General features: G+C 40.7%; 1 protein-coding gene across 1 annotated transcript in view; it reads left to right on the forward strand.

Annotated features, from left to right (window-relative positions):
• Positions 1 to 13873, forward strand: part of LOC137772184 (transmembrane 4 L6 family member 1-like) — a 32752-nt gene extending 18879 nt beyond the window's left edge. The window contains exon 5 of the mRNA XM_068556070.1: positions 13766 to 13873. Coding sequence (XP_068412171.1) covers positions 13766 to 13873 — 108 coding nt within the window. The remainder of the gene's footprint in view (positions 1 to 13765) is intronic.
• Positions 13874 to 24077: the final 10204 nt, after the last annotated feature.

Below are 24077 nucleotides of genomic sequence, written 5' to 3' on the forward strand. Positions count from 1 at the left end.
GCTCTATATGGCCCAAATACTGTTTCCCTGGGAGGGAAAAAATCCAAAGCAAACAGTTTTATTAGTTTTTCCCCATTAAAACACCCTCTGTGTAAAGTGATAGATTTGAAGCAAGGGAGGAGAAAGGTTTTCTGCCTCTGGCAAAAGTCCCTCTTGTGGTTCTTCCTTTGGTGAGTAAAAGGAACTTGGAGTTAAAGACACCAAAGTACAAACATTCTGTGGCCAATAAAGTGGGCCCCAGCTCATAAAGGCAACAGAGTTCGGCTAATGTGCTCCATCAAGGGCTTTGGAGGGTGGAAAGAGCCAACATTTTAAATGTAGGGCCAGCTATAAAATGAGTCATGATTAATCCACTAAAAAAGTGTTTATTGCCAAATGAAACATAAATTAAAATACATCTGAAATTAAATAGAAACAGTTGATTTTTGAGGCTGACTTAGGTCTACTTCAGCTACATGACAATTATTTCCTGAGTTCCTACAATGTGCAAAGCAAAGTGCCTGGAGAAAGGAAGGATGGACGGGGCTCTCAGTTCTGAAAGAAGGGGTTTAAGCGGAGGGAATTTTTTCAGCACACAACTACCCAGATGTAAGGCAGAAGCAGGGGAGGTGGTAATTTCCACTTCAATCTCTGTGTCTTCAAGCATATCTCATCTTTTTAAGTTCCTTACTTTCTCAAGAGAAACCACATGTTTTCCAGATCAGAGTTGACTGACATTGCTTTTTCCAAACTCATATTCTGGATGTTTACAGTGTTTATATAACATGGTGCATCTGTTACTGGAAATATGAAGAAAATAGCTCTTCATGGTGAGTTTAGAGATTCTTTACTCTTTACACTTTGCTATAGTATAACAATTTCCACATTTTCCAGAATGAGCACTTAGACTTTTGTAATTATAAAACATGTGAAAAAAGAGATTTTACCATTTTATGAAAATGATCTAGAACACTTATCTGTCTGCCATGTCTGGCAAAAAGCTCTTACAGTTATGACACTGACTTGAGAGAAACGTCATGGTTCAAAGGCTCATTGACAAACCAACATCCAGTATTTCTCCCAAGTCAAATGAGAAGAAATAATTTTAAAGGAGGGAGATGCCCTATAGGGGGGAAGAAAACAAAACTAACCTAAATAGCTTTGGAAATTTTGGAAACCTTGATTTGACTAGAAACTATAAGGCTAAGGACAAAGGGAATTACATATAAACACTGTACTCTAAAACTGCTTCTCACAGGGGTATGAGTTAACAATTATGAAACAGCTATGCATATATAATGGTGTTGAATGGTGGATGGTGGGAGCCAGGTTTCTCACTGTCATAGGGATAATTCCCACAGATAAGCAAAGAGGGAAGGCTAGAATAATCCATGTAGTACTGGATTAGAGTCAAGGACATCAATATAAACTCATGTTCGGCTTAACATAGATACAGATGGATAAATACAGAAATATGTGCGTATGCATGGGTTATTATACATATATATTTCCTGCTGAGAGAGCTAGAAGCAGTGACAGCCCAGTAGCAACGAGCACACCCAGTGCCAAGGTCTTGGTTTCTAATGCCATTCTCTACTAAAAGCAACTAGGGCTCCTTGAAGAAATGACTGATTCTAGGGGTGAGAATGAAGAATAAAGATGAGCTTGGAGCATATTGCTGTGCCAGAAAGCAAGGAAGTGCTCAAAAAACAAAAAGCAGGACATGAAAATAAACAAACCAAGGGGACACAGGAGCCAACCTGAAATGGCTCCCAAGGGCCAAAGCAGAAACAAATTGAGCAACAAAATAAATAACATAGTATTAGATTCTAGCCCAAGTATAAAATAAATATCTGAGTCAACGCTAATATAAATAAATGATTGATTAAATAAATAGGGAGAAAGAGACAAATCTTCCTTAGAGATAAATTTCAAATAATTTATATAGATACTCCTGTCTCTTTGAAATGGAGCTCAGTACCCCACCCCTTTTAGTGTAGACTGTGCTTCCAAAATATAGAGTATGGAAGGCGGGGGAAAAGTAATTTTAGAGTGAGGAAAACTAGAAAATACCACTTTGGCCAGGAGACATTTTAATTGAGATTAATTAAAATGGAAATGGAGCTCAGTACCCCACCCCTTTTAGTGTAGACTGTGCTTCCAAAATATAGAGTATGGAAGGCGGGGGAAAAGTAATTTTAGAGTGAGGAAAGCTAGAAAATACCACTTTGGCCAGGAGACATTTTAATTGAGATTAACATCATCAGTGATAAATCATGTTGATAGCAAGTACTCCTGATATTATATGATAAGGGCACTTCAGCTGTGTGACCTCCCAAAATCCATAAACCTATTCTAACTATGAGAAAAATATCAGACAAACAAACTGAGGGGCATTCTATAAAATATCTGACCAACACTCCTCAAAATTGTCAAGGTCATCAAAAACAAGGAAAATCTAAGAAACTGCCACAGCCAAGAGGAGCCCAAGGAGACATGACAACTAAATGTAATATCAGATCCTAGGTGGTGTCCTGGAACAGAAAAAGGACATTAGTCAGAAAACTAGTGAAATTTGAATAAAATGTAGAGATTGGTTAACAGAAATGTACCAACACTGATTTCTTAGTTGTAACAAAGTTACCATGGTAATGTAAGATGTTCACATAAGGGAAACAGGGTGAGGGGTATATGGGAACTCACTGTACTATTGATACAATTTTTCTGTAATTCTAAAACTATTCTAAAATAAAAAGAGACATAGTATAAATTCCTGTTTAGCTTAATATAGATACACATGGATAGTTACAGAAATGCAGATGTGTATATACGCATGGGTTTATTATACACACATTTGACCTTTTGTATCCACAGGTTCTGCATCCACAGATTCAACTCAGATTGAAAATATTTGGGAAAAAAATAACTCCAGAAAGTTCCAAAAAGCAAAAATTTGAGTTTGCTGTGCTACAACTTTTTACATAGCATTTACATTGTATTAGATATATAAGTAATCTAGACATGATTGAAAGGATACAGAAGGATGTGTGTAGATTATATGCAAATACTATACCATTTTTATATAAGGGTCATGAGCATCCTCAAATTTTGGTATCTGCTGGAGTCCTAGAACCAATCCTAGGCAGATACCAAGGGACAACTGTACATATATTTCCTTGCTCTGTATCTTGAAAGAGCTAGAAGCAATGATACCCCAGTAACAATGAGCATGCCCAAAATTATTTGTTTTAAATAATTTATCATTTTAAATTTAAATTTTTATTAAACTTATTGTTATTAAAAAGGAAAAGAAAAAACAGGGAAATGGGGTTTTTTTAAGTTTTTTTTTTTAATGTGGACCATTTTTAAAGTCTTTATTGAATTTTGTTACAATATTGCTTTATATTTTTTGGGTTTTGGCCGCGAGGCATGTGGGATCTTAGCTCCCCGACCAGGGATCAGACCCACACCCCCTGCATTGGAAGGCGAGGTCTTAACCACTGGACCGCCAGGGAAGTCCCAGAAATGGGTTTCTTTAACTAAGAGGCTTTGAGCTTCCCAACCTACCCAAGCAGCAGTCTAGGAGATGCAAAATTATCCAAAATTGGAAACAAACTTGTAGGGGAGCAAAATTTGTCACCCCAAAATGTCTTTTCGTCATGTGGATTATTTCCAGCTGAAAACAATCAAGGCCCAAAGAGACTGAGGAAGAGACTTTGACCTTCACCCTAACTGCCTAAAATAATTTAGATAGAGGGCCTGTTCCCAGAATACAGCATCACCAGAGATATCTGCAAGGAATACGGTCTGGGGTGGTGGGGAAACTCTAGGCCGGGGCTAGAGATCAGAATCCACCCTGTGTCCCATTGTCTCTGCGTGGCCCAGCAAACATTTGCTTTTCCATCTTCATGTGCATTACCTTCATCCCCTTTGAAGTCCCAAACCACTACCCCCAACACCATCTTTTTTCTTTAGCCAAAGATGATATTTAAGGTCAGGCTTTCAGCCATTTTGGTGAGATATTCAGTTTTCCTGGGGCTCTCCCATATATACATGTTATTAAACTTCTGTTTCATTTTCTCCTGTTAATCTCTCTCCTATCAATTTAATTCTTAAGCCACAAGAACCTAGAAGGGCAGAGGAAAATTTCTTCCTTCCCAACAGATTCAACTAGCTTTCCCTGTGTTTGAGTATCAGACCTTATCCACAGATGGCTAAAATGAGTAAGACACAGTCAAGAAACACAGGGATTTTTATGTAGGGACCCTGACTTGGCCTCTTCCTCCAAGGCTATGCTGAGAATAGGTCTAAATAAATTACTTCATGTCTGAGAGAGTGGCATGGACTTATATACATATATATACTACCAAATGTAAAATAAATAGCTAGTGGGAAGCAGCCGCATAGCACAGGGAGATCAGCTCGGTGCTTTGTGACCACCTAGAAGGGTGGGATAGGGAGGGTGGGAGGGAGACGCAAGAGGGAGGATATATGGGGATGTATGTATATGTATAGCTGATTCACTTTGTTATAAAGCAGAAACTAACACACCATTGTAAAGCAATTATACTCCAATAAGATGTTAAAAAAAAAATTACTCCATGTCATGGAGACAAGGACCAGGCCACCTGACCCCTGATAAACCAGCAATTCAGCCCTAAAGTGACCGAAGACATGGGTTCAAGAATAGAAGAGCAGAGTCCGATGGATTCCTTTATCTTAAACGTTTTCTTGCCTTACCACGTGCTGTCACACACCCACTGAACCCTCTTACCCTCCATGCAAACAATACTCTGAGAATAATTGGTAACCCCTTGGTTTGGACTAGGTGTTCCCTCCACCCCTGGACATATCTCGTCATGGCACCCATCTTGCTCTCATGCAGGATTGCTCCACCCAGCTGTGATTCAGGATGTACCTTATGCATCATATTCTATCATGCCCAGGGCATAATAGTTCTCAATAAATGTTTAGTGAATGAATAAACAAAAGAATGAATGAGTAAACGTTCCAAACCTGCAAAGGGAAGGAGTTCCGGAAATGTAATTATACAAAGTAGTATATACAGACAGAATGCACAGCTCTTTAAAAGCTCAGCTTCCTTCTTATTTCTCTTCCCCCCTTTCATCACCCTGGCCCAGGTGCTGAGGTTCCTAAAAGGAAACAAAGCCAGTTCTGAGCAGAGTTTCATTTTGCAATTATAGTTGAAATGTACTCTGTCACTCAACCACCACCCATCATCACCTGGGATTTATATGAAGTTCTTAGCATGGGCCATACTGTTCTAGAGGCAGCCCTGTGAGACTGTGTGATTGATAATAAGAAATAGGTATCTCGGTCTTTCTCCATTTCTGGCACAGAGCTTCTAAAACCCTTGGAATTTCCTAAGGGATAAAAGCGATAAACGTGCCTTTTCTTATTCATCACAAGACTCTCTCAAACCACAGCTGAGTTTGTGTTAATGAGGTGACTTTTGGAAAGCCCCTCAGGTTGGTTCCTGCCAGGGGAACCAACCAGGATTAGAGGGTTGAAATTTTCAATTCCACCCCCAATGCCCACCCCTGACCTCCAGGAAGGGAGAGGGGCTAGAGACTGAGTTCAGTAACCACTGGCCAATGGTTTAATCAATCGTGCCTATGCAATAAGCCTTCCAGAAAAAAACAAAAGAAGAAGGTTCAGAGAGCTTCTGAGTCGGTGAACACGAGGCGGTGCTGGTGGGAGAGTGGTGTGCGCAGCCCAGAGGGGGCACGGAAGCTCTATAACCCTGCCCACATACCTTGCCCCGGGACTCTCTCCATCTGGCTCTTCCTCCGTTATATCCTTTTATAATAAGCGGGTAAGTTAGTAAGTAAACTGATTTCCTGAGTTCTCTAAGCCAATCTATCAAATTAATCAAACCGAGGAACGGTGCATAGAAGTGTCTGATGTATAGCCAGTAGTCGGAATTACAGGCAACAAGGGGAGGGGATGTCTTGTGAGACTGAGCCATTAACCTGTGGGATCTCATGCTATCTCCAGGTGGTGTCAGAACTGAGTTAAATTGTCAGACACCCAACTGGTGTCACAGAATTGGCTGGTGTGGGAAAAATGACCACACATTTGGTGATCAGAGTACAGAAGCGTTCAGAGTATCGTATGGAATAGTCTGAAGGAAAACAGTGAGTGTGTTTTCCCTTTACAAGCACAACACACAAAAATCCTCTAATGATAACGTCTGGGACCTTTGCATAAGCTGAATCATTTCCAAAGCCCTTTTCCTATACGGTCATATCTGACCCTAAAACAGTCATGTCTCATTGTCCAAGGACAAATGGTTATCAGCATTTTACCAAGGAGGAAGCCAAGGCTCAGAGGTGGTTGCCCAAGATGAAGAAGACATGAGGCTCAGAGGTGAACTTTTGACTCCAAGTTCATGGTTCCTTACATGGAATCTCACTGATCAGAACCTGGTTGAAAAGATAAGACCAGTACCAGAGAAAGACCCAGAGAGGAGAGAAGCTGGAGCTGGGGAAAGGAAGGCCATTCCAGGCAGAGGGAACAGCAGCAGCAAAGGGGGAAGCTGGACATCTTAAGGCCTCTAGGAGGCACACAAAGGAGGCCAGGTAATAGGGACAGTGGCATAACGCTATGCATCCCTCGGAGTGGAGAAACTCATCTATTTGTGAACTTGGGAGGTATGAACTCTCCCACAAAAGCAAAGCTGAACTCCAGAGCCAAAGTGCCTGTGACCAACACGAGGTCTCAGCAGTGGTTTTGCCTTCTGACATATTGGATAATTCTAAGAATTTACTAAGATTATGAAGAAGAGCATCTTTACAATGGAAACAAAAGTAGGATTAAGAAGGAGGTTAAAATGATAAGAAAAGGATAATGTTGCACATTCTAATGGCTGAGACCTTTGACAGTAGGAATGATTCTCAAAATCAAAGAAAATTCTGCCACATGTGAGGAGTGCTGTAACTTTGCAAACACATGGCAACCAGCAAGACATGAGGAAAAAGGAGATGAATGAAATAGACAGCTTTTGAATATGCCGCTTGAAGATTAGCATGAAGTCTGAATACGCATTAGACTAATGTAATTAGAAGTAGGCTAGGAGTTATTTATTAAGTCATTCCGTAAATATTTGTTGAGCATCTACTATGGGCCAAGAACTGTTCTAGATACTGGGGGTAGAGCAGTGAACAAAATGAAGTCCCTGCCCTCATGGAGCTTTTTGTTAGTAAGGAGAAATGAATGACAAACACATTTATTGGTGCTGTTAAGTATTATGGAGAAAAATAACAGGGCAACTGAATCAGGGAGTAATGGTGTGGGCAGAGTAAAGGCATGTTAGTATTTATTTATATTCAGTGGGTGGGAAGACCCCTCAGACAAGGTGGCTTTGATCAGAGAGCTAAAGGAAGCAAAGAAGTGATTTTTTGAGATCTACAAGTTTAAACACAATGAAAATGCTGCCAATAAAACTTTCTGAAATTTAAAAATTTTAACTATTTAATTTTTGTTTAAATTTTGTTAAGTTTTTGTTAATTTAGTTGGGGGGAGCAATGGGCTTATATTACAAGACACAAAAGTACAGTAGGTTCAAAGCCCCCAGGAATGTTGTCACATCAAAAAGACCTATAAACCGCAACATGAATGGACCTAGAGAACATTGTGCATAGTGAAATAAGTCAGACAGAGAAAGACAGATACTGTATGATATCACTTACATGTGGAATCTAAAAAATACAACAAACTAGTGAATATAGCAAAAAAAAGAAGCAGACTCACAGATATGGAGAACAAACTAGTGGTTACCAGTGGAGAGTGGGAATGGGGGAACAGCAAGATAGGCATGGGGGATTAAGAGATACAAATTACTATGTAAAAAATAGATAAGGAACAAGGATATATTGTACAGCACAGGGAATTATATCCATTATCTTGTAATAACTTTTACTGAAGTATAATCTGTAAAAATACTGAATTACTATACTGTGCATCTGAAACTAATATAATATTGTAGGTCAACTATACTTCAATAGAAAAATTTAAAAGACCTGTGGCCATTGTATGAACACAATAGCTGCTAGAGTTTTCTCACATTTACAGAGATTCTCAAGGACCAAGGTGTCTTGCTTGCTTTGCTTCTGCTTCATCCAACTGCCAATGGAGCAGAATCAGGTCGATTTGGGGAAAAGAAGCACGATAATACAGCCATCACTAATAGCGGACAAGTGTGTCTGATTTTAAAGCTTAAAATTAGCTCACATTTCTTTTAGGTAGAAATAATCTGGGAAATACAAACTTAAACCCTTTTTGTCACTTTGGTCTTGAAAGTTTTGCTCGTTGCTGAGTGGTAAGTGGTGAGTGACAGTTCATTTCCTTCTCATTTAGTCCTTCACAGAAAACAGAGGCATCTGCTTCGCCTTACAGAGGCTGCTGGTAAATCTCAAATGCTGACATTTTCTGTAGCTTCTAATTAGCCATATGAGCCCTAAAGTTAGCCCATAGGGAGCATTCCTTCTCATTTGGAGAGCGTGTTGGTCATGCATCATGCTGGCACCAGCCTGCTATAATGACTCTCATAATTCAAATCCAGTGACATTTTTGTATGACGAGACAGCAGCAAAACAAGCCAAGCTCAGAGGAAGTACAAAACCAGCCCAGCTGCCACTGCAGCTGGCCTGACTCCTGTCCTTCATGCCCAGGGGAAGTTGGATGGGCCTCTGGTGACCCTCTCACAAGTCAAATCAAGCACTCTGAGCTGGACTGTTGTGGGAGGAAACTGGGAACTTATCCTTTAATTACTTAATATCCTACACTCTAGAATCCATCCCCTTCGTTGTGGGACATAAGCTTTGGGCTACTACCTGGCATTCTATCTCAGCTTCGTCCCTGACTGTGCGACCCTGGGCAAACTGCCTCAGTTTCCTTACCTCCTAGGAATGTTGTTAGGATAAAATGAGCTAAAATGGGAACCTACTGTGCATCAGAAACACAGTAAGCTCTGAATCGATGTTAGCTGGTGGTGTTGTTTCTGCCCCTCATTAGTTCTTGCCTGACCTATTGCAGTGGCCTCCTCACTGGTTTCCTGCCTCCAGTCTCCACCTAAATCCATCCCACACATTGTTGCCAAAGTCACCTTTCAACACAGAAGACTGATTCTAAAACCCTCCAGTGATCCCTGTGCCAAGATACAGCCAGACTCAGGCGTGTGACCTATCAAACCCTCTATCATCCGACACCTCTGCCCCTGTGCCATGCTGTATGCTCAGCCCAGAATGCCTTGTCTCACCTTGACCGCCTGCAAAACTACGCATCCATTAAGATTAAACTTAAGCCTCATTTCCTCCGACCTTCTCCTGCCACTCCAAGCATCTTTTTCTTTGCTTCCTGTAGAACATTCGGTGTTGGCTTTTATGATGGCTCTTAACTGCATTATGCTGTCAATGTTGGCCCGGCATGCTTTCCTTCTAGACAATTTAGTTTATATAGACCACGAGAGAAAGGTCGGCTTCAAGGACTATAGAGAATAGCAGCACAGACTCAATAGGGATGCTTTCACTCTGGTTTTCCAGCACTTCTGCCAGCTAGCAATGCAGAGGATACACACAATGCAATGCTATGCTCTCTCTGTGATGCTAAGGACTTTAGACTTTATTCTGAAGAGAGATAGTTGTAAGAAGGGGGAGTGAAGTGATCAGTTTTACACACCTAGCTAGAGAATTGAGAACTGATTGTAAGGAGCAAGACCGGAGTCAGGAGATAAAGGCGTAAGAGGTTGTGGTTCCCCAGACAGGAGAAGTTAACAGCCTGAACTAGGGCAGTGGCAAGGGGTTGGAGAGAAGTGAAGAGATATGAGAGAAATTAAGGAGAAAGAATGTGATGACTGTTTGTTTGGAAGCAAGAGTGAGGAAGGAGTTGACTGAAGATACTATTAATTGAGGTAACCCAGAAAGTAGAAGTCTGTGAGAAGAGGATAAACTCAGTTTGTTAAAAAAAGGATTTACACAAAATCAAGGGTACATAATGATGCAAATGGACAGTGACACTCCCCAATTCCCACAGAGAATGCCCAAAGGTCAGGGGTCTCAGCAGACTGTGGGGAGAGAGGAATTTGCTAGGTCAAGGAAGCCCGGAAGTGAGGGTCTGCTGCCTTTTATTCAATTTTAGAGCCAGAACAAGAGTAATACAAGATCCCATCACTGGTTCTAATGTCTGGATGTCAGGTTCACAATATCCTGCTGCCCCAGTTATACAAGCCATTTACTTGCACATATGCAAGGTTTCAAGGTAGTAAGGTAGTAGGCCTGACCTTGGCTTGTCACACTGTGAATATTTTGCCCTATCTATCTACCTATCTGTCTATCCATCTATCAATAGATTAGATGGTAGGTGCTCAACAAATATTTGTCAGATAAATAAATCAATGGCATCTATAAATGAATATAATAATACCGACTTCATAAGGTTGTATAAATTTAATGAGATAACTAGGTAAAGGCAGACTACATTTTATACATAGAAAAATCCTGGTGGCATTTACTAGATATTTAAGTAAACATATTTAGCCTTACTCAAAGGGAACTAAAATATTTTATCATATTTATTCATTCAATCATTCATTATGTCTGTTGAGTATATACTTTGTATAAGACATATCGAGACAAAAACATATCAAAGAGACGTGTAATCTAGTGACAAAATACTATGAATAAGAAAAAATAACAGGATGAGATTGATAGATGAGGACAATTTTGTATATCAGGGAAGGCTTCTCTAAGGAGGTAATATTTGATCATGTACTTAAAGGAAATGAGGTATTATGCAGATATCTGAGAAAAAGAGTTCTAGGCTGAGATAACAGCACATGCAAAGGCCCTAAAATAGCAACAGCTATGGGTTGCATTTTTCTGTTTCTTGGCATGTCTAGTCATTTTTGTTTGGAAGCTAGATATTATGAATTTTACACTATTGAGTGTTGAATTTTGTTCTATAAAAGTGTTCTATAAAAAGTGTTTTACATTATTGAGTGTTGAATTTTTTCTGGCCAGTTTGACAAATTACTTGAAGTCCAGCTTGATCTTTTTGAGACTTGTTTTTAAGTTTTGTTAGTGTGGATCTAAAGTAGTCTTTACTCTAGGGCTATTTTAGCTCTATGAATATATGGTATTAGCCTTTTGAGATCTATACTGAATGCTCCAGGAATTCGGTAGTACTATCCCTTGACTGATTAGAACACAAACACCTTCCAGCTTTCCAGGTGTAAGCTCTGGGAATCTTTCAATTTCTAGGACTCTAGCCATTTTTTGCCTGACCTCATGGAGTTCTACCCTATGCACGGTTTGGTATTCAGCAACAGACACAAGGGGCTCGTTCCTCCTCTTCATTATTCTGATTTTAAAATGTTAGCAGCCTCAGCCTCTCCAAACTCCAATCTCTCCTCAGCTCAGCAGGGTCACCATGTTCTGCTTAGATTCTCCCTCCCTGAAACACAGTCTGGAAAGTACTTCCAGACAGCAAGCTGGAGTGGTCATAAGGCTCACCATGTTTGTTTCTAGTTCTCTGATTTGCAATTCTAAAAGTCCAGGCTGGCTGTTCTGTGAATAGAATGAAAGATAGCAGGAGTGGAAACATGAGATCAATTAGTAAACTACTAAAGTAGTCTGGGTAAGAGTAGAGTGGAGCAATGGAGGAAGTGAAAAGAAGTTAGATTCTGGATATATTTAGAAGGTATAATCCACAGGGTTTGCAGATGAATTATACATAGAGGTGAAGGAAAGAGAAAATTCAAGGATGATTCCAAAGTTTTTGTCTTGAGTAACTAGATAAATTGTGGTACCATTTACAGAGATGGAGAATACTGGGGGAGAATCAGCCTTAGGAACTGGGGAAAAGATGAAAAGTTTGGTTTCAGGCATGTCAAGTCTGAGTTTCCTATTGGCATCCCTGGGGAGACGATACATAGTCAGTTGGTTACATGTGTCTGGAAAGCAAGGTGAAGGTCAAGATTGAAGACATAAATCTGGAGTACAGAATGAACTTAAAGTCAGGACTAGACGAGCTCACCTAGAAAATGAATGTAGCTAAAGGACAGATTCAAAGCCTGAGGCTCAGGGGGCTTCAACACTTAGAAGCCAGCAAAGCAAACTTATATATCCTCCACATTTTCACAATGACACTTCCCAGTGACAGCTAAGATGTGAGGTTTCCAGAAAGAAAAAAAATATAAGGCCCATGTCTCAATGCAGCCCCAAAGAATCATATCTTATGCCTAATAACTCCAGAAAGTACAACTACCCTCTACGGCCCACATGTGACTGAGACTCACCTAATCAGCCCATGCAGGGCCAAGGTGAGTTTATAACTAAAGTACAGCATGATATGGTGACAAATGCACAGGAATAAGCAACAAGAGATGTGAGTTCTTGTCCAGACAATGGCTCTAATTAACTGAACTTAAGCAAATACCAACCTCTCTGGACCTTAGTTTCTTCACCTATAAAATGAAGAGATTGAACTAAGTGATCCTTAATGTCTCTTCCAGCTTTTTATTTTAAAAGTCCTAGAGAAAAAGTTCTAAGGACCAGAAGAGAGATAGTTGTAATTCCATCCCCCACAAAAAGATCTGCCAAATGTTCTCTCCAAATGTTCAGGAACAAGCAGTGCCTCTTCATGTATCTAACTGCTCCTTGCACCTTATGCCTCCCTTCCAGAAAGGTGGTTACCCAGAGAGGACCCACCAACCACTACAGAGGGAGAGACTTCTCATTAGAGCTCTGAAGGTTTTCTAAGACTCAGGGTATCCATTAGAGTGCAGTCCACACCACATCAACTACCATACCAGTTATTTGAACTGAGATGATTTAAAATAAAGAATGGCTAGCTAAATGGAATATTACTCAGCCATAAAAAAAGAATAAAATAATGCCATTTGCAGCAACATGGATGGACATATGGAATATCATACTAAGTGAAGTAAGTCAGACAGAGAAAGACAAATGTCATATGATATCACTTATACGTGGAATCTAAAAATATGATACAAATGAACTAATTTACAAAATAGAAATAGACTCACAGACATAGAAAACAAACTAATGGTTACCAAAGGGGAAAGGGTGGGTGAAGGATAAATTAGGGATTTGGGATTCACAGATACACACTACTATATATAAAATAGATAAACAACAAGGACCTACTGTATAGCACAGGGAATTATATTCAATATCTTGTTATAACCTATAATGGAAAAGAATCTGAAAAAGAATATATCTATAACTGAAAAATTTTTCTGTATACCTGAAACACTGTAAATTAACTATACTTCAATAAAAAAAAATAAATTAAAAAAATTATCCTAAGTAAAAGAATTCAGATACAAAAAAAAAAAAAAAAAGTTAGCTAGGTTTGAAGACCTGAAAAGGCAAAAAGAGAAAACTAAGATATAACAGAGGTAACAAGTGCAAAATGAAGCTTCAACCCCTAGGGTGCATAAACAAAGAGAAGAGGATGGAATGATTAAAACCTAGGAGCTTGCAGGAGAGGTGCCTTGGGGCTGGGATCCAGACCTCTGAGGAGGAGGCACTGGCCAACTGGAGTTGATGGCCCAGGTCAGGTGGGGAGAGTGTTGCCATGAGGTTGATTCTGCAAACGTTGGGAAAACTGCAAATTGGATTCACCTGCTGATTGGAACAAACTGGCCCGGTCGAGGTGAAGAAGAAGCATTGCTGGGGCAATGCTGAGAGGCACCAGAAGCAAGTAGATAGGGCCATGGCCATGTCCCTTTTTCCTCTTCCAGCCCTCCTCTAGCGCCCCCTACCGGCGCTACCCAGAGCAGCTGGCAAAGGAGCTTTGCCGAAAGGTGATTTGTAGAGCCCCAGCCCCAGAGCCAAGTAGAGAAGAGTAGGCTTGCAGCTCAGAGACAATAGTTCAATAACTGACACAGTTATTTTGAAATTAAAAAACAATACTGGGTTTGTAATCTATTGATATAATACATAATGTAGTAGTATTTTTTTTACTTCGCTACTGAGCAACCTAGAGCTTCCTTTATCTTTAATGGATCTGAGTTCCTGTACTTAAAGGTATGCTTTTAAGACCAGTAAATAAATGCTCCCCACAATACCCAGAAGGTATCTACTTGTCACAGTTCATTAGACACCCAATTATTCTGTCACCCAGTCGATTGTCTGAGTGCTTATCATATATCACCTGTTATTCTAGGCACTGGATTCTTAGCAATGTGATTTGAGAGTCACCTGAAATGGAGTTCCTCTGAATTGGATAATGAAAGAAATGGTGCTTTCTCCAGAAAATGTAATTAAAATGTTGACTTGAGCTGGCATGTTGGTTAGTCCTCTAACCCCCTCCCAACACTATTCACAAATCCCTTCCTCCATATGGCCCCTTACATTCACATTCGTTATCCCACTGATCCACAAAACAGCTTGTGGAAAAGAGAGATATGAATATACCCATGTCTATAAGTGAAGAAAGCAAGGCTCAGAGAGGTGGTCAATTCACATGCAGCTTTGTAAGAAGCTGAGCCATTATTTATACCCAAGTCTTCTGACTTAAAATCCAGAAGTCTGCCCACCACACCAGGAGGCCCTTCGCACAAATGAGTTTATCAGATTGGCTGATGGTGTAAACTTTCTGGGGAAAATTCAGAAACTATTCCACACTCTCCCCAAGCAGGCACAGAGCACCTGTAGCTCCACATCATTATAGCCAACTAGCCCAGCCACCTCACTTGGCTGAACACAGATAGCATGTCATCTGAAATCCTGCAGGGAGGACATGCTGGGCTGTCTGGCAACCCAAATGGCAAACTAAGGACAATGGAGAGCCTCACCAATGGTCATGATGAATAAAATCTGAGAACTGCCAGAAATGAAGGCCTGGGACACCCAGGGAGTCTTTCTATCAACAATGACATTGCTCAGCCAGTGGAAACAGTAAAAAAAAAAATATATATATATATATAATTAATCTAATCCTGGGCCTACCTTGGGCAAGTAAGTGCCATGGCTTCTGAGAGGTGCATGGAATTCTCCCAGGCATTGCCTCAGAGGTGCAAACCCATTCCCAGACCTGGTTTCTTGAGAATTCAACTTTGGTCCAAATGCCTAGCTCAGGTCCACAGGCCCTTCAGGAGAATGTTCACTGTAGCACTGAATTTTGACCTCTTTAGAGCTGGGAACCTTATTGTTGTTCTGTGTTTGGTTTTCATTTCACGCCCCAACACCAACACACACACACTTGCCCCGAGTGATAGGAACTCCCATGCACTGACCATTATATGCTCTGATTGGCACACAAAAGAGGAAGAAGAATGCTCCATTCCTCTCCTTTTCACCACCTCTATCCTTCCACCACTCCCCACATGAACATGCATGGCACCTCATAACTGCATACCTAATTAACAGAAGAGGGAATTAGCTGAACGAAGAAAACCAGAGCCAGTGAGGAAAGCCAGAAGAGTCCCATCCTCATAAAGAAAGGAAACATTTATAGAGCTCCCATCATACATAAGGGACACTGAGTTAGGTAGTGAGGATAACACATCTCTGTATGATGTAACACACCTTTGATGTTCACAGGTTATTTAATTGCCCTCCATCCCCAAGAGCAGACAAACAGAGCAACGAGAACTAGCAAAGCTCCTTGAAAGGCGGGGTGTGGCCTTTCATCTCAGAAATTTCAAAGACTCTTTGCAAACATTCATTAGGCCCAACCTCATTCCATAGGCAGTGGGTGGAAAACCCAACCCTAGCCATAAACTGAACTCTATATATATCTCTTCCAGCCCAATCACACAATCACCTCTCTCCAGCAGGGTCTGATTAAATATTTTGCTCTACTCATTTACTTCTTCTTCTATTCATCCCTCAGGGGAGCTAGCCAGGTGCTATCTTTACGAGGAAGTAGTCATGTTCCTACAGAGTGGTCTTCTCCTTTTCCAAGGAGTGTAGGATGATCACTAGGACAGAAGATACAAGAAAGAGTAGCAGATACAAACTACTATATATAAAATAGATAAACAAGGTCTTACTCTATAGCACAGGGAAATATATTCAATATCCTGTGATAAACCATAATGGAAAAGAGTATGAAAAAGAATATATATACATACATATATGTATAACTAAATCATTTTGCTGTATACCAGAAACTAACACAACATTGTAAATTGACTATACTCCAATAAAAAAAATTTTTTTAAAAGAGTGTCAAGGATCAAGGTGAGTCTCTGGCTTTTCTCCTCAGGGCATTAGGTCATCCCCAGAAGCTAAAGAAGTATCAATCTCACCACACTCCATATATTCTATTTATCATAGCAAGTAGCTTATTTTGAGTGCCTACTGTGTTCTCAGTGCTTTGCATATGTCATCCCATTATCTGGCTAAGAGGTTACCTCTGGAATCAGAAAGATGTAGGTGTTGATGCATCTTTGTCACAAAATAGTTATGTGACCTTAAATAAGATGAGTTACCCTTGGAGTCTCAGTTTCCTCATCTGTAAAATGGAAATGATAATAATATCAATCCCATAGACTTGTTGTGAGAATTAGATGAGTAAACTCATGTGAAGCACTTAACATACGCCCAGCAAAGTTTAAATGCTCAACAAATACTAGCCAATGTTAAAGTTCATCACAACCCCATGAAGCAAATATTCGAGATAATTAGACCCTCTTTATAGATGAGGAAACAAAGATTCAGAGATAAAGTCATTTAAGGTCACCAAATATAAGTGACAGATGAAGGTAACCAAACATAAACGACAGAGCCCAGACTCAACAGAGGTGTGACTGACCCAGATCCCATGCTGGGATCACAGCGTACAGAATGCGTCACAGTGCCACAACCCAGGAGCTTATGGTCACCATTCCAATCTAGTCATGCCCCAGTCAACCTGGCAGAGATGTGCAAGGAATACTCTGGACAGAGCAGAGATGGGAAGCAAAAGGTTAGAAGACTTGGTTGGCCCAGACATAAAGCTCATGGGCATGGAAAGTTCTGAACATCCTGTAGCCATTTGGGTGTTGTTGGTTTTTTTTCAAGAACTGGAACAGGATCAGCTCAGACTATTGAGGGGAGAAGTGTATTGAAAACACCATTTTATGCCCAGATGTGAAGCTGTCTGCAAAGCTCATCAGGAAGATAGATAAAATCTGCCACTTGAAACCAGCCTTTTGGACACTCCAAGAAGAGTAAAGAAGCACCAGGGCTGAGATGACAGCCTCAAGGCCTATAAATTTTATGGAGGACTCAGAAGTTGTATCCTCCTGCCTTTACCTAGCAAATAACAATAATACATAATAATGGTACAGAAAGCCATATACTCAGGTGACTCAGTTTGATTTAACTCCAAACCTAAAGCTATTTTTTACTATGATTACATCTATTCATTTGCTCCAAGATGATTTACTGACTAGTTTTTCTTTATTGCAGGTACATTTTGGCCTCTGTGCTGTAATTAGGGTGCTTAATATCCCACCAGCTACTAGCTATAACAAGCTTTCATCCCTCGGGTTTCAGAGTCTTTTCTCTTGAAGTTTTTGTAGTCTTTTTAAAGCAAGCAAAACAAAAAAGCAGGACCAAATAGGAAAATCATGAGTGGAGAAACATCTGCTTTGAGCCAGATCTTCCCCAAGTTGTAGCCATAGATGGTGGTCCACATTACAGAATGATGCTGAAGTTTGGGCTTGAGATCTGGATGGCTTGGCTGTAATGACAAACAGAAGCCAGGTTTTCTAGGCCGAAAGTTTGGATATGTGATCTGATGCCAGACTATAACATATTTGGAAATAGCATGGTCATAGAAGATCTGGTACATCAGTTTACTAAACTTGCAGGCAATTCACCAACATGACTCTCCCACACACTGGAAGAAAAATAGCAGCAGCATTCCAGGGCTTCCCCTGAGCTGTCTTTGTGGCTGATCTCATCAAGCTCTGAGGGTCCCCTGAGGAATCAAGTTGAATAGTGTTTAGCATACAGGTGAGCATTTGCCATTCCCCAGTGTTTAATATCAGAGATGTGATCCAGCACCACCACAGGAGGTTTGCTTTGAGGAAAAGAAAGGGCCTGTGAGATGTGGCTGTAGCTGGTAAAAGAGCACTGGTCCACTCTAGAAACATGTAACAAGGATTATACACCATAACCAAGAGAGATTTATCCCAGGAATGTAGGGTTGGTTTTACTTCTAGAAATCAATCAAAGTAATATTCCATATTAATAAATAAAGGAAAAAAACACATGAGCACCTCCATAGATAGAGAAAAAGTGTTTGGCAAAATCCAACACTCTTTCATTATAAAAACATTCAACAAACTAGAGATAGAAGGGAACTGCCTCACCTGATACAGAGCCTCTTCAAAAACCCACAGTTAACATCACACTTAATGGTAAAAGACTGAAAGCTTTCATATTAAGGTCAGGAACAAGGCAAGGGTGTCCACTCTCTTCACTTCTATTCAACCTTGTACTAGAGATTCTAGCCAGGGAATTTAGGCAAGAAAGAGAAATAAAACACTTCCAGATTAGAAAGGAAGATGTGAAGCTGTCTCTATTGACATGGTCTTGTAAATAGAAAGTCCTAATGATGGTAACTAAACTTATTGTAGGGATCATTTTGAAATGTATAGAAATATCAAATCACTATGTTGTGTAGGTCAATTATACTTCAAAAACAAACAAACTCATAGAAAAAGAGATCAGATTTGTGGTAACCAGAGGTGGGGAGTAAGGGGAGGGGGGAATTCGATGAAGGCAGCCAAAAGGCACAGACTTCCAGTTGTAAGATAAATAAGAGCTATGAATATAACGTACAACATGACAAATATAATTAACACTGCTGTACATTATGTATTAAAGTCATTAAGAGAGTAAATCCTAAGAGTTCTTATCACAAGGAAGAAATTCTTTTCTATTTCTTTAATTTTATATCTATATGAGATAATGGATGTTCACTAAACTTATTGTGCTAATCATTTCATGATGTATGTAAGTCAAATCACTGTGCTGTGCACTCTTAACTTATACAGTGCTGTATGTCATTTAAATCTCAATAAAACTGGAAGAATAAAAAAAAATTCTAAGGAATTCACTAATAGATTATTAGAACTAATAAGTGAATTTAGCAAGGTTGCAAGGTAGAAGATCAATAAGCAAAAACCTATTGTATTTCTATACACTAGCAATGAACACTCAAAAATAAAATTAAAGAAATTTCATCTATGATAGCATACAAAGAATAAAATACTTCAGAATAAATTTAACAAAAGAAGTATAATACTTGTACACTGAAAACTACAAAACATTTTTAAAAGAAACTAAAGACCTATATAAATGGAAAGACATGCCATGGTCATGGATTGGAAGACTTAATGTTGCTAACATGGCAATACTACCAATATTGATTTGCAGATCCAACACTTCCTATCAAAATCCTGGCTGGGTTGTTTGTTTGTTTGTTTGCAGAAATAGGCAATCTGGCTCTAAAATTCATATGGAAATGCAAGAGACCCAAAATAGCTAAAACAATCTTGAAAAAGAACAAAGTTGGAGCACTTACATTTTCTAATTTCAAAACTTACTACAAAGTTATAATTGTAAAGACATTGTGGTACTGCCATAAGAATAGAAATATAGATCAATGGAGTAGAACTGAGAATTCAGAAATAAACTCTTACATTTATGGTCAATTGATTTTTGACAAGGGTGCCAGGACAATTCAATAGGGAAAGAATATTCTTTTCAATAAATGGTGCTGGGAGAACTGGATAGCCACATGCAAAAGAACAAAGCTGGACCCCTGCCTCACACAATAATGCAAAATTTAATTCAAAATGGATCATAGAACTAAATGTAAGAGCTAACACTAAAAAACTTTTAGAAAGAGACATAGAAGTGAATTTTTGTAAACTTCAGTTAGACAATGGTTTACTAGATATGACACCAAAGGCATACACAACAAAAGAAAAAATAGATAAATTGACTTCATCAAAATTAAAAAGTTTGTGCTTCAAAGGACACTATCAAGAAAGTGAAAAAGGGACTTCCCTGGTGGTCCAGTGGTTAAGACGCCATGCTTCCCCTGCAGGGGGTGCAGGTTCGATCCCTGGTCAAGGAACTAAGATCCCGCATGCCAGGGTCCAGCTTTATTCTTTTGCAAAATATGGCCAAAAAAAAAACCAAAAAGTGAAAAGACAACCCACAGAATGGGAGAAAACATTTGCAAATCACATATCTGATGAGGAACTTGTATCAAGAATATGTAAATAGGGACTTCCCTGGTGGCACAGTGGATAAGACTCTGAGCTCCCAATGCAGGGAGCCTGGGTAGAATCCCTGGTCAGGGAACTAGATCCCACATGCATGCTGCAACTGAGAGTTCACATGCCACAACTAAGGAGTCTGTGTGCCGCAACTAAGGAGTCCGCCTGCTGCAACTAAAACCTGGTGCAGCCAAATAAATAAATAAATAAAATTTTTTTTAAAAAAGAATATGTAAATAATTCTTACAACACAACAATAAAAAGACAATCTAATTTTTAAATGTGCAAAGGATTTGAACAGACATTTCTCCAAAAAGAAGATAAACAAATAGCCAATAAACACATTAAAACATGCTCAACATCATTAGCTATTTGGGAAATGCAAAACAAAACCACAATGAGATACTACTTTACATCCTCTAGGATGGCTAAAGTCAAAATGACAGATAATAAATAACAAGTGTTAGCAAGAATTTAGAGAAATTGGAACCCTCATAGGGGGTCTTAGCCCTGCCCCATAATAAGTCACTTTGCTCCCCACCTTGGGAAACGGGTCCTTGGCTGGCTCACAGAGGTTTGGGTTTTCTCTGTGGTCTGGGAAAATCTTGGGCCACTGCTAAGTTAATCAGTGCAAATTAATTAACAACGATGAGCATTTTTCTCCCCTCCCTTCACACTTAGTGAAATGCCTTGGATTAAGCAGATTATTCATGATACATAAAACTGCCGCTTTTCAAGTCAGATCATTCTGGGGGTATGTCAGAAGAAGGTGGATAAGAGAGATTCAAATCACATTTAGGATGTCTGTAGATTCCCAAGGCATTAAAGGTTTCTTGCGTGGCCAGCCTGGAGGTTGTAATGTCTCTTGTCTGGATGGGGAGCTGTGATACAGTTAAATAACTTAAGAGGGCCATCTCCCAGTGTGTTCGAAGAAAAAAATACCATTAATCCTAATGATGGGTACTTACATGGGCCTTTCATCTGTGCCTTTCAAAGTATCTTTAACCACCATTAATTATACCTCCCAACATACCTCTGAGGCAGGTGAAAACCATCATACCTATTTTACAGGTGAATAAAGGACTACCAGGGAGGGGAGGAGGAGTGAATTATCTGGGGCCACACATAAACCAGTGGCAGAGCAAGCAATTCCAGCCCCCGGGTCAGAGCCTGGGCTGCCCTGTTCTTGTTGGCTCTTCCCTCTGAAGGACCAGGCTCCGGGAGAGAATCAAAGATGCTATTGTGACGCCACTTCTAAGGGCCAATGGAATTGATCACTCTAAGCCTTAAAAAAGAAAAGTGGCCTCTTTATGGAAAGCATAGAAGAATATTCTCATGCTTTGGGCATTGTCCCTTATGCTAAAGGTGGCCAGTGATTATCGGGATGTTTGGGACACATCTTAGACTATGACTCAGCTGCTCTGGGCCCTGACCAAGATGCTCCTTTCAATGGAGTCACAGAATCGGGTGTCAGAGTCAATCTGAACAAGAAGATGTTCTGTACAGCAGCTCCATCCTTACGTCCAGGGCTTCATCTTTTCCCAGTGTCCCCCCCTTTGCTTCTCGGCTTTGGTTCCCCATCCTCACACCATAGGAGCACATAGCAGGGATATCTGACCTAATCTTGGAGACTCAGGGAGAGCCCAAAAGAAGAGCGTGAGTAAGCTGGCAGAGGGATGGGGTCTAGAGGTGAGAGAGCAGTAGTACAAGGGACGCAAGGAGTTCTTTAGAGAAGATACCCAACGCGTGTGAAGGAAGAGTGAGTGGTAGGAACCAAAATAAGGAATTTTACAGAAGGGCGTCATTAGAGAGTGGTGAGCTGTGTAAAAACACAACCAAGTCTGTATGTTTGGAATAGTTTGTATATCGGAAGCTCGGGAGGAGGCCCAGGTGTGGGTGGAGAGCTGAGCTCATTGGCTCATGTTAACTCTCAGAGCACCCAAGTGCAGACAGCTGGTGGGCTTCAGGTCCAGAGGTCCAGAGGTCAGAGTGGAGCTAGGGATGGAGACTTGGGGTCATTAGCTATCACTGATCCTCAGGTGAGGATGGGATCACCAAAAGAAGATGTTAAAGTGAGAAATGAGAGGCCTGAGGTTGCAACCCTGAGGTCAACCAACGTAAAAGAAATCTGTTCAAAAGCAGGCTTCCTTAGAGAGAGAACCATATAAACTGTGTCCTTGCAAAAGGACCAGCAAGCACGGTGCCTTGCATGTAAATGTTTGAGGAAGGAAGTGGGGACAAAGGTGGGAAGGAATGAAGGGAAGGAGTGAGGGAGGGAGAGAGGGAGGAAAGAATAATTTCTATGGAGCTCCTTATCAGAAACTATAATCCAAGAGGCAGCATTGCACAGTGGTTAAGAGAATCAGAGGACCTAGATTTAATCCCAACTCTGTCACTGACTAGCTCTGTGGCCTTCAGCAAGTTACTTAATCTCTCTCTCTTTCATTTTCCTCATCCATGAGTGACAATAATTCCTACCTCGGAGGTTGTTGTGGGAAGTAAATGATCTAAGACAAACCTGTTTTTCTCACAGTTTTCCCTATCTCATGAAATGACAATTCCATCTTTCCAGTTTCTCAGCCCAAAAGCCTTAAAACCACCCTGGACTTCACATTGTTTTCCCTCACACCCTACATCCAAGGGATCAACCATTCACGTTGACACTATCTGCAAAACACCTCTAGAATCTGACCACTTCTCACTACCTCTGCTGTTACCACCCTGGGCCATGTCACCATCTCTTTCCCGGATTTTGGTCATAGCCTCCTAACTGGTCTCCCACCTTTTGTCCTTGCCCCTTTACGATCTGTTCTCAGTGGGCAGCCAGAGGGCTCCTGCTAAAACAGAAGTCAGACCACTTTGCTCCTCTGCTGGAAACCCCCCAGCAGCCCCCATCTCACTAGCAGTGCAAGCTGGAGCCCTAGGCTGGGCTATGAGGCTCTATCTGATCTGGCCCCACCTCCTCTCTGCCCTCACCTCCCACCCTTCTTCCACTCATTCAGCCTTCTGGCTATTCATCTCTCAAGCAAGCCCTGCTCCCATCTCAGGACATCTGCCCTTCTGTTTCCTCCACCTGTAAGGTCTTGCCCCAGCTGGCCACATGGCCTGCTCTCTCACCTCTTCAAAGCCTTTGCTTAGTCACCTTCGCATCAGACTTTCCCAATCACCTATTGAAAACTGCAGCTTCCTCTCCTGCCCATATGCCAACCCACCTTAGCCAGCTTCATCTACCCCCCGCCACCAGCCCCATCCTCATAGCTCTCGATGGCTTTAGTCTCACAAATCATTTGAAACTCCCTGAATAGCTCTAAAATATAAGCTAAATGAAAGCGGGGACTTTTACCAGTTGTGTTCTCTATAGTGGAACAGCTCCTAGTACATACTAGGTGATCAATGAATATTTATTGAATAAATCACTTAAGCAGTGCCTTGTGCATGGAACACATTCAGTTTTAGCTAATTAAAATTGATCCACGGGGCTTCCCTGGTGGCGCAGTGGTTGAGAGTCTGCCTGCCGGTGCAGGGGACACGGGCTCGAGCCCTGGTCTGGGAGGATCCCACATGCCGCGGAGCAACTAGGCCCGTGAGCCACAACTACTGAGCCTGCGCGTCTGGAGCCTGTGCTCCGCAACAAGAAAGGCCGCAATAGTGAGGGGCCCGCGCACCGCGATGAAGAGTGGCCCCCGCTTGCCGCAACTAGAGAAAAGCCCTCGCACAGAAACAAAGACCCAACACAGCCAAAAATAAATAAATAATTAATTAATTAAAAAAAAAAAAAAAAAGAAAAGAACAAGGGAGAGAGGGGTATTTAAAAAAAAAAAAAAAA

Source organism: Eschrichtius robustus, chromosome 11, assembly GCF_028021215.1.
Source record: "Eschrichtius robustus isolate mEscRob2 chromosome 11, mEscRob2.pri, whole genome shotgun sequence".
NCBI classification, from domain to species: domain Eukaryota; kingdom Metazoa; phylum Chordata; class Mammalia; order Artiodactyla; family Eschrichtiidae; genus Eschrichtius; species Eschrichtius robustus.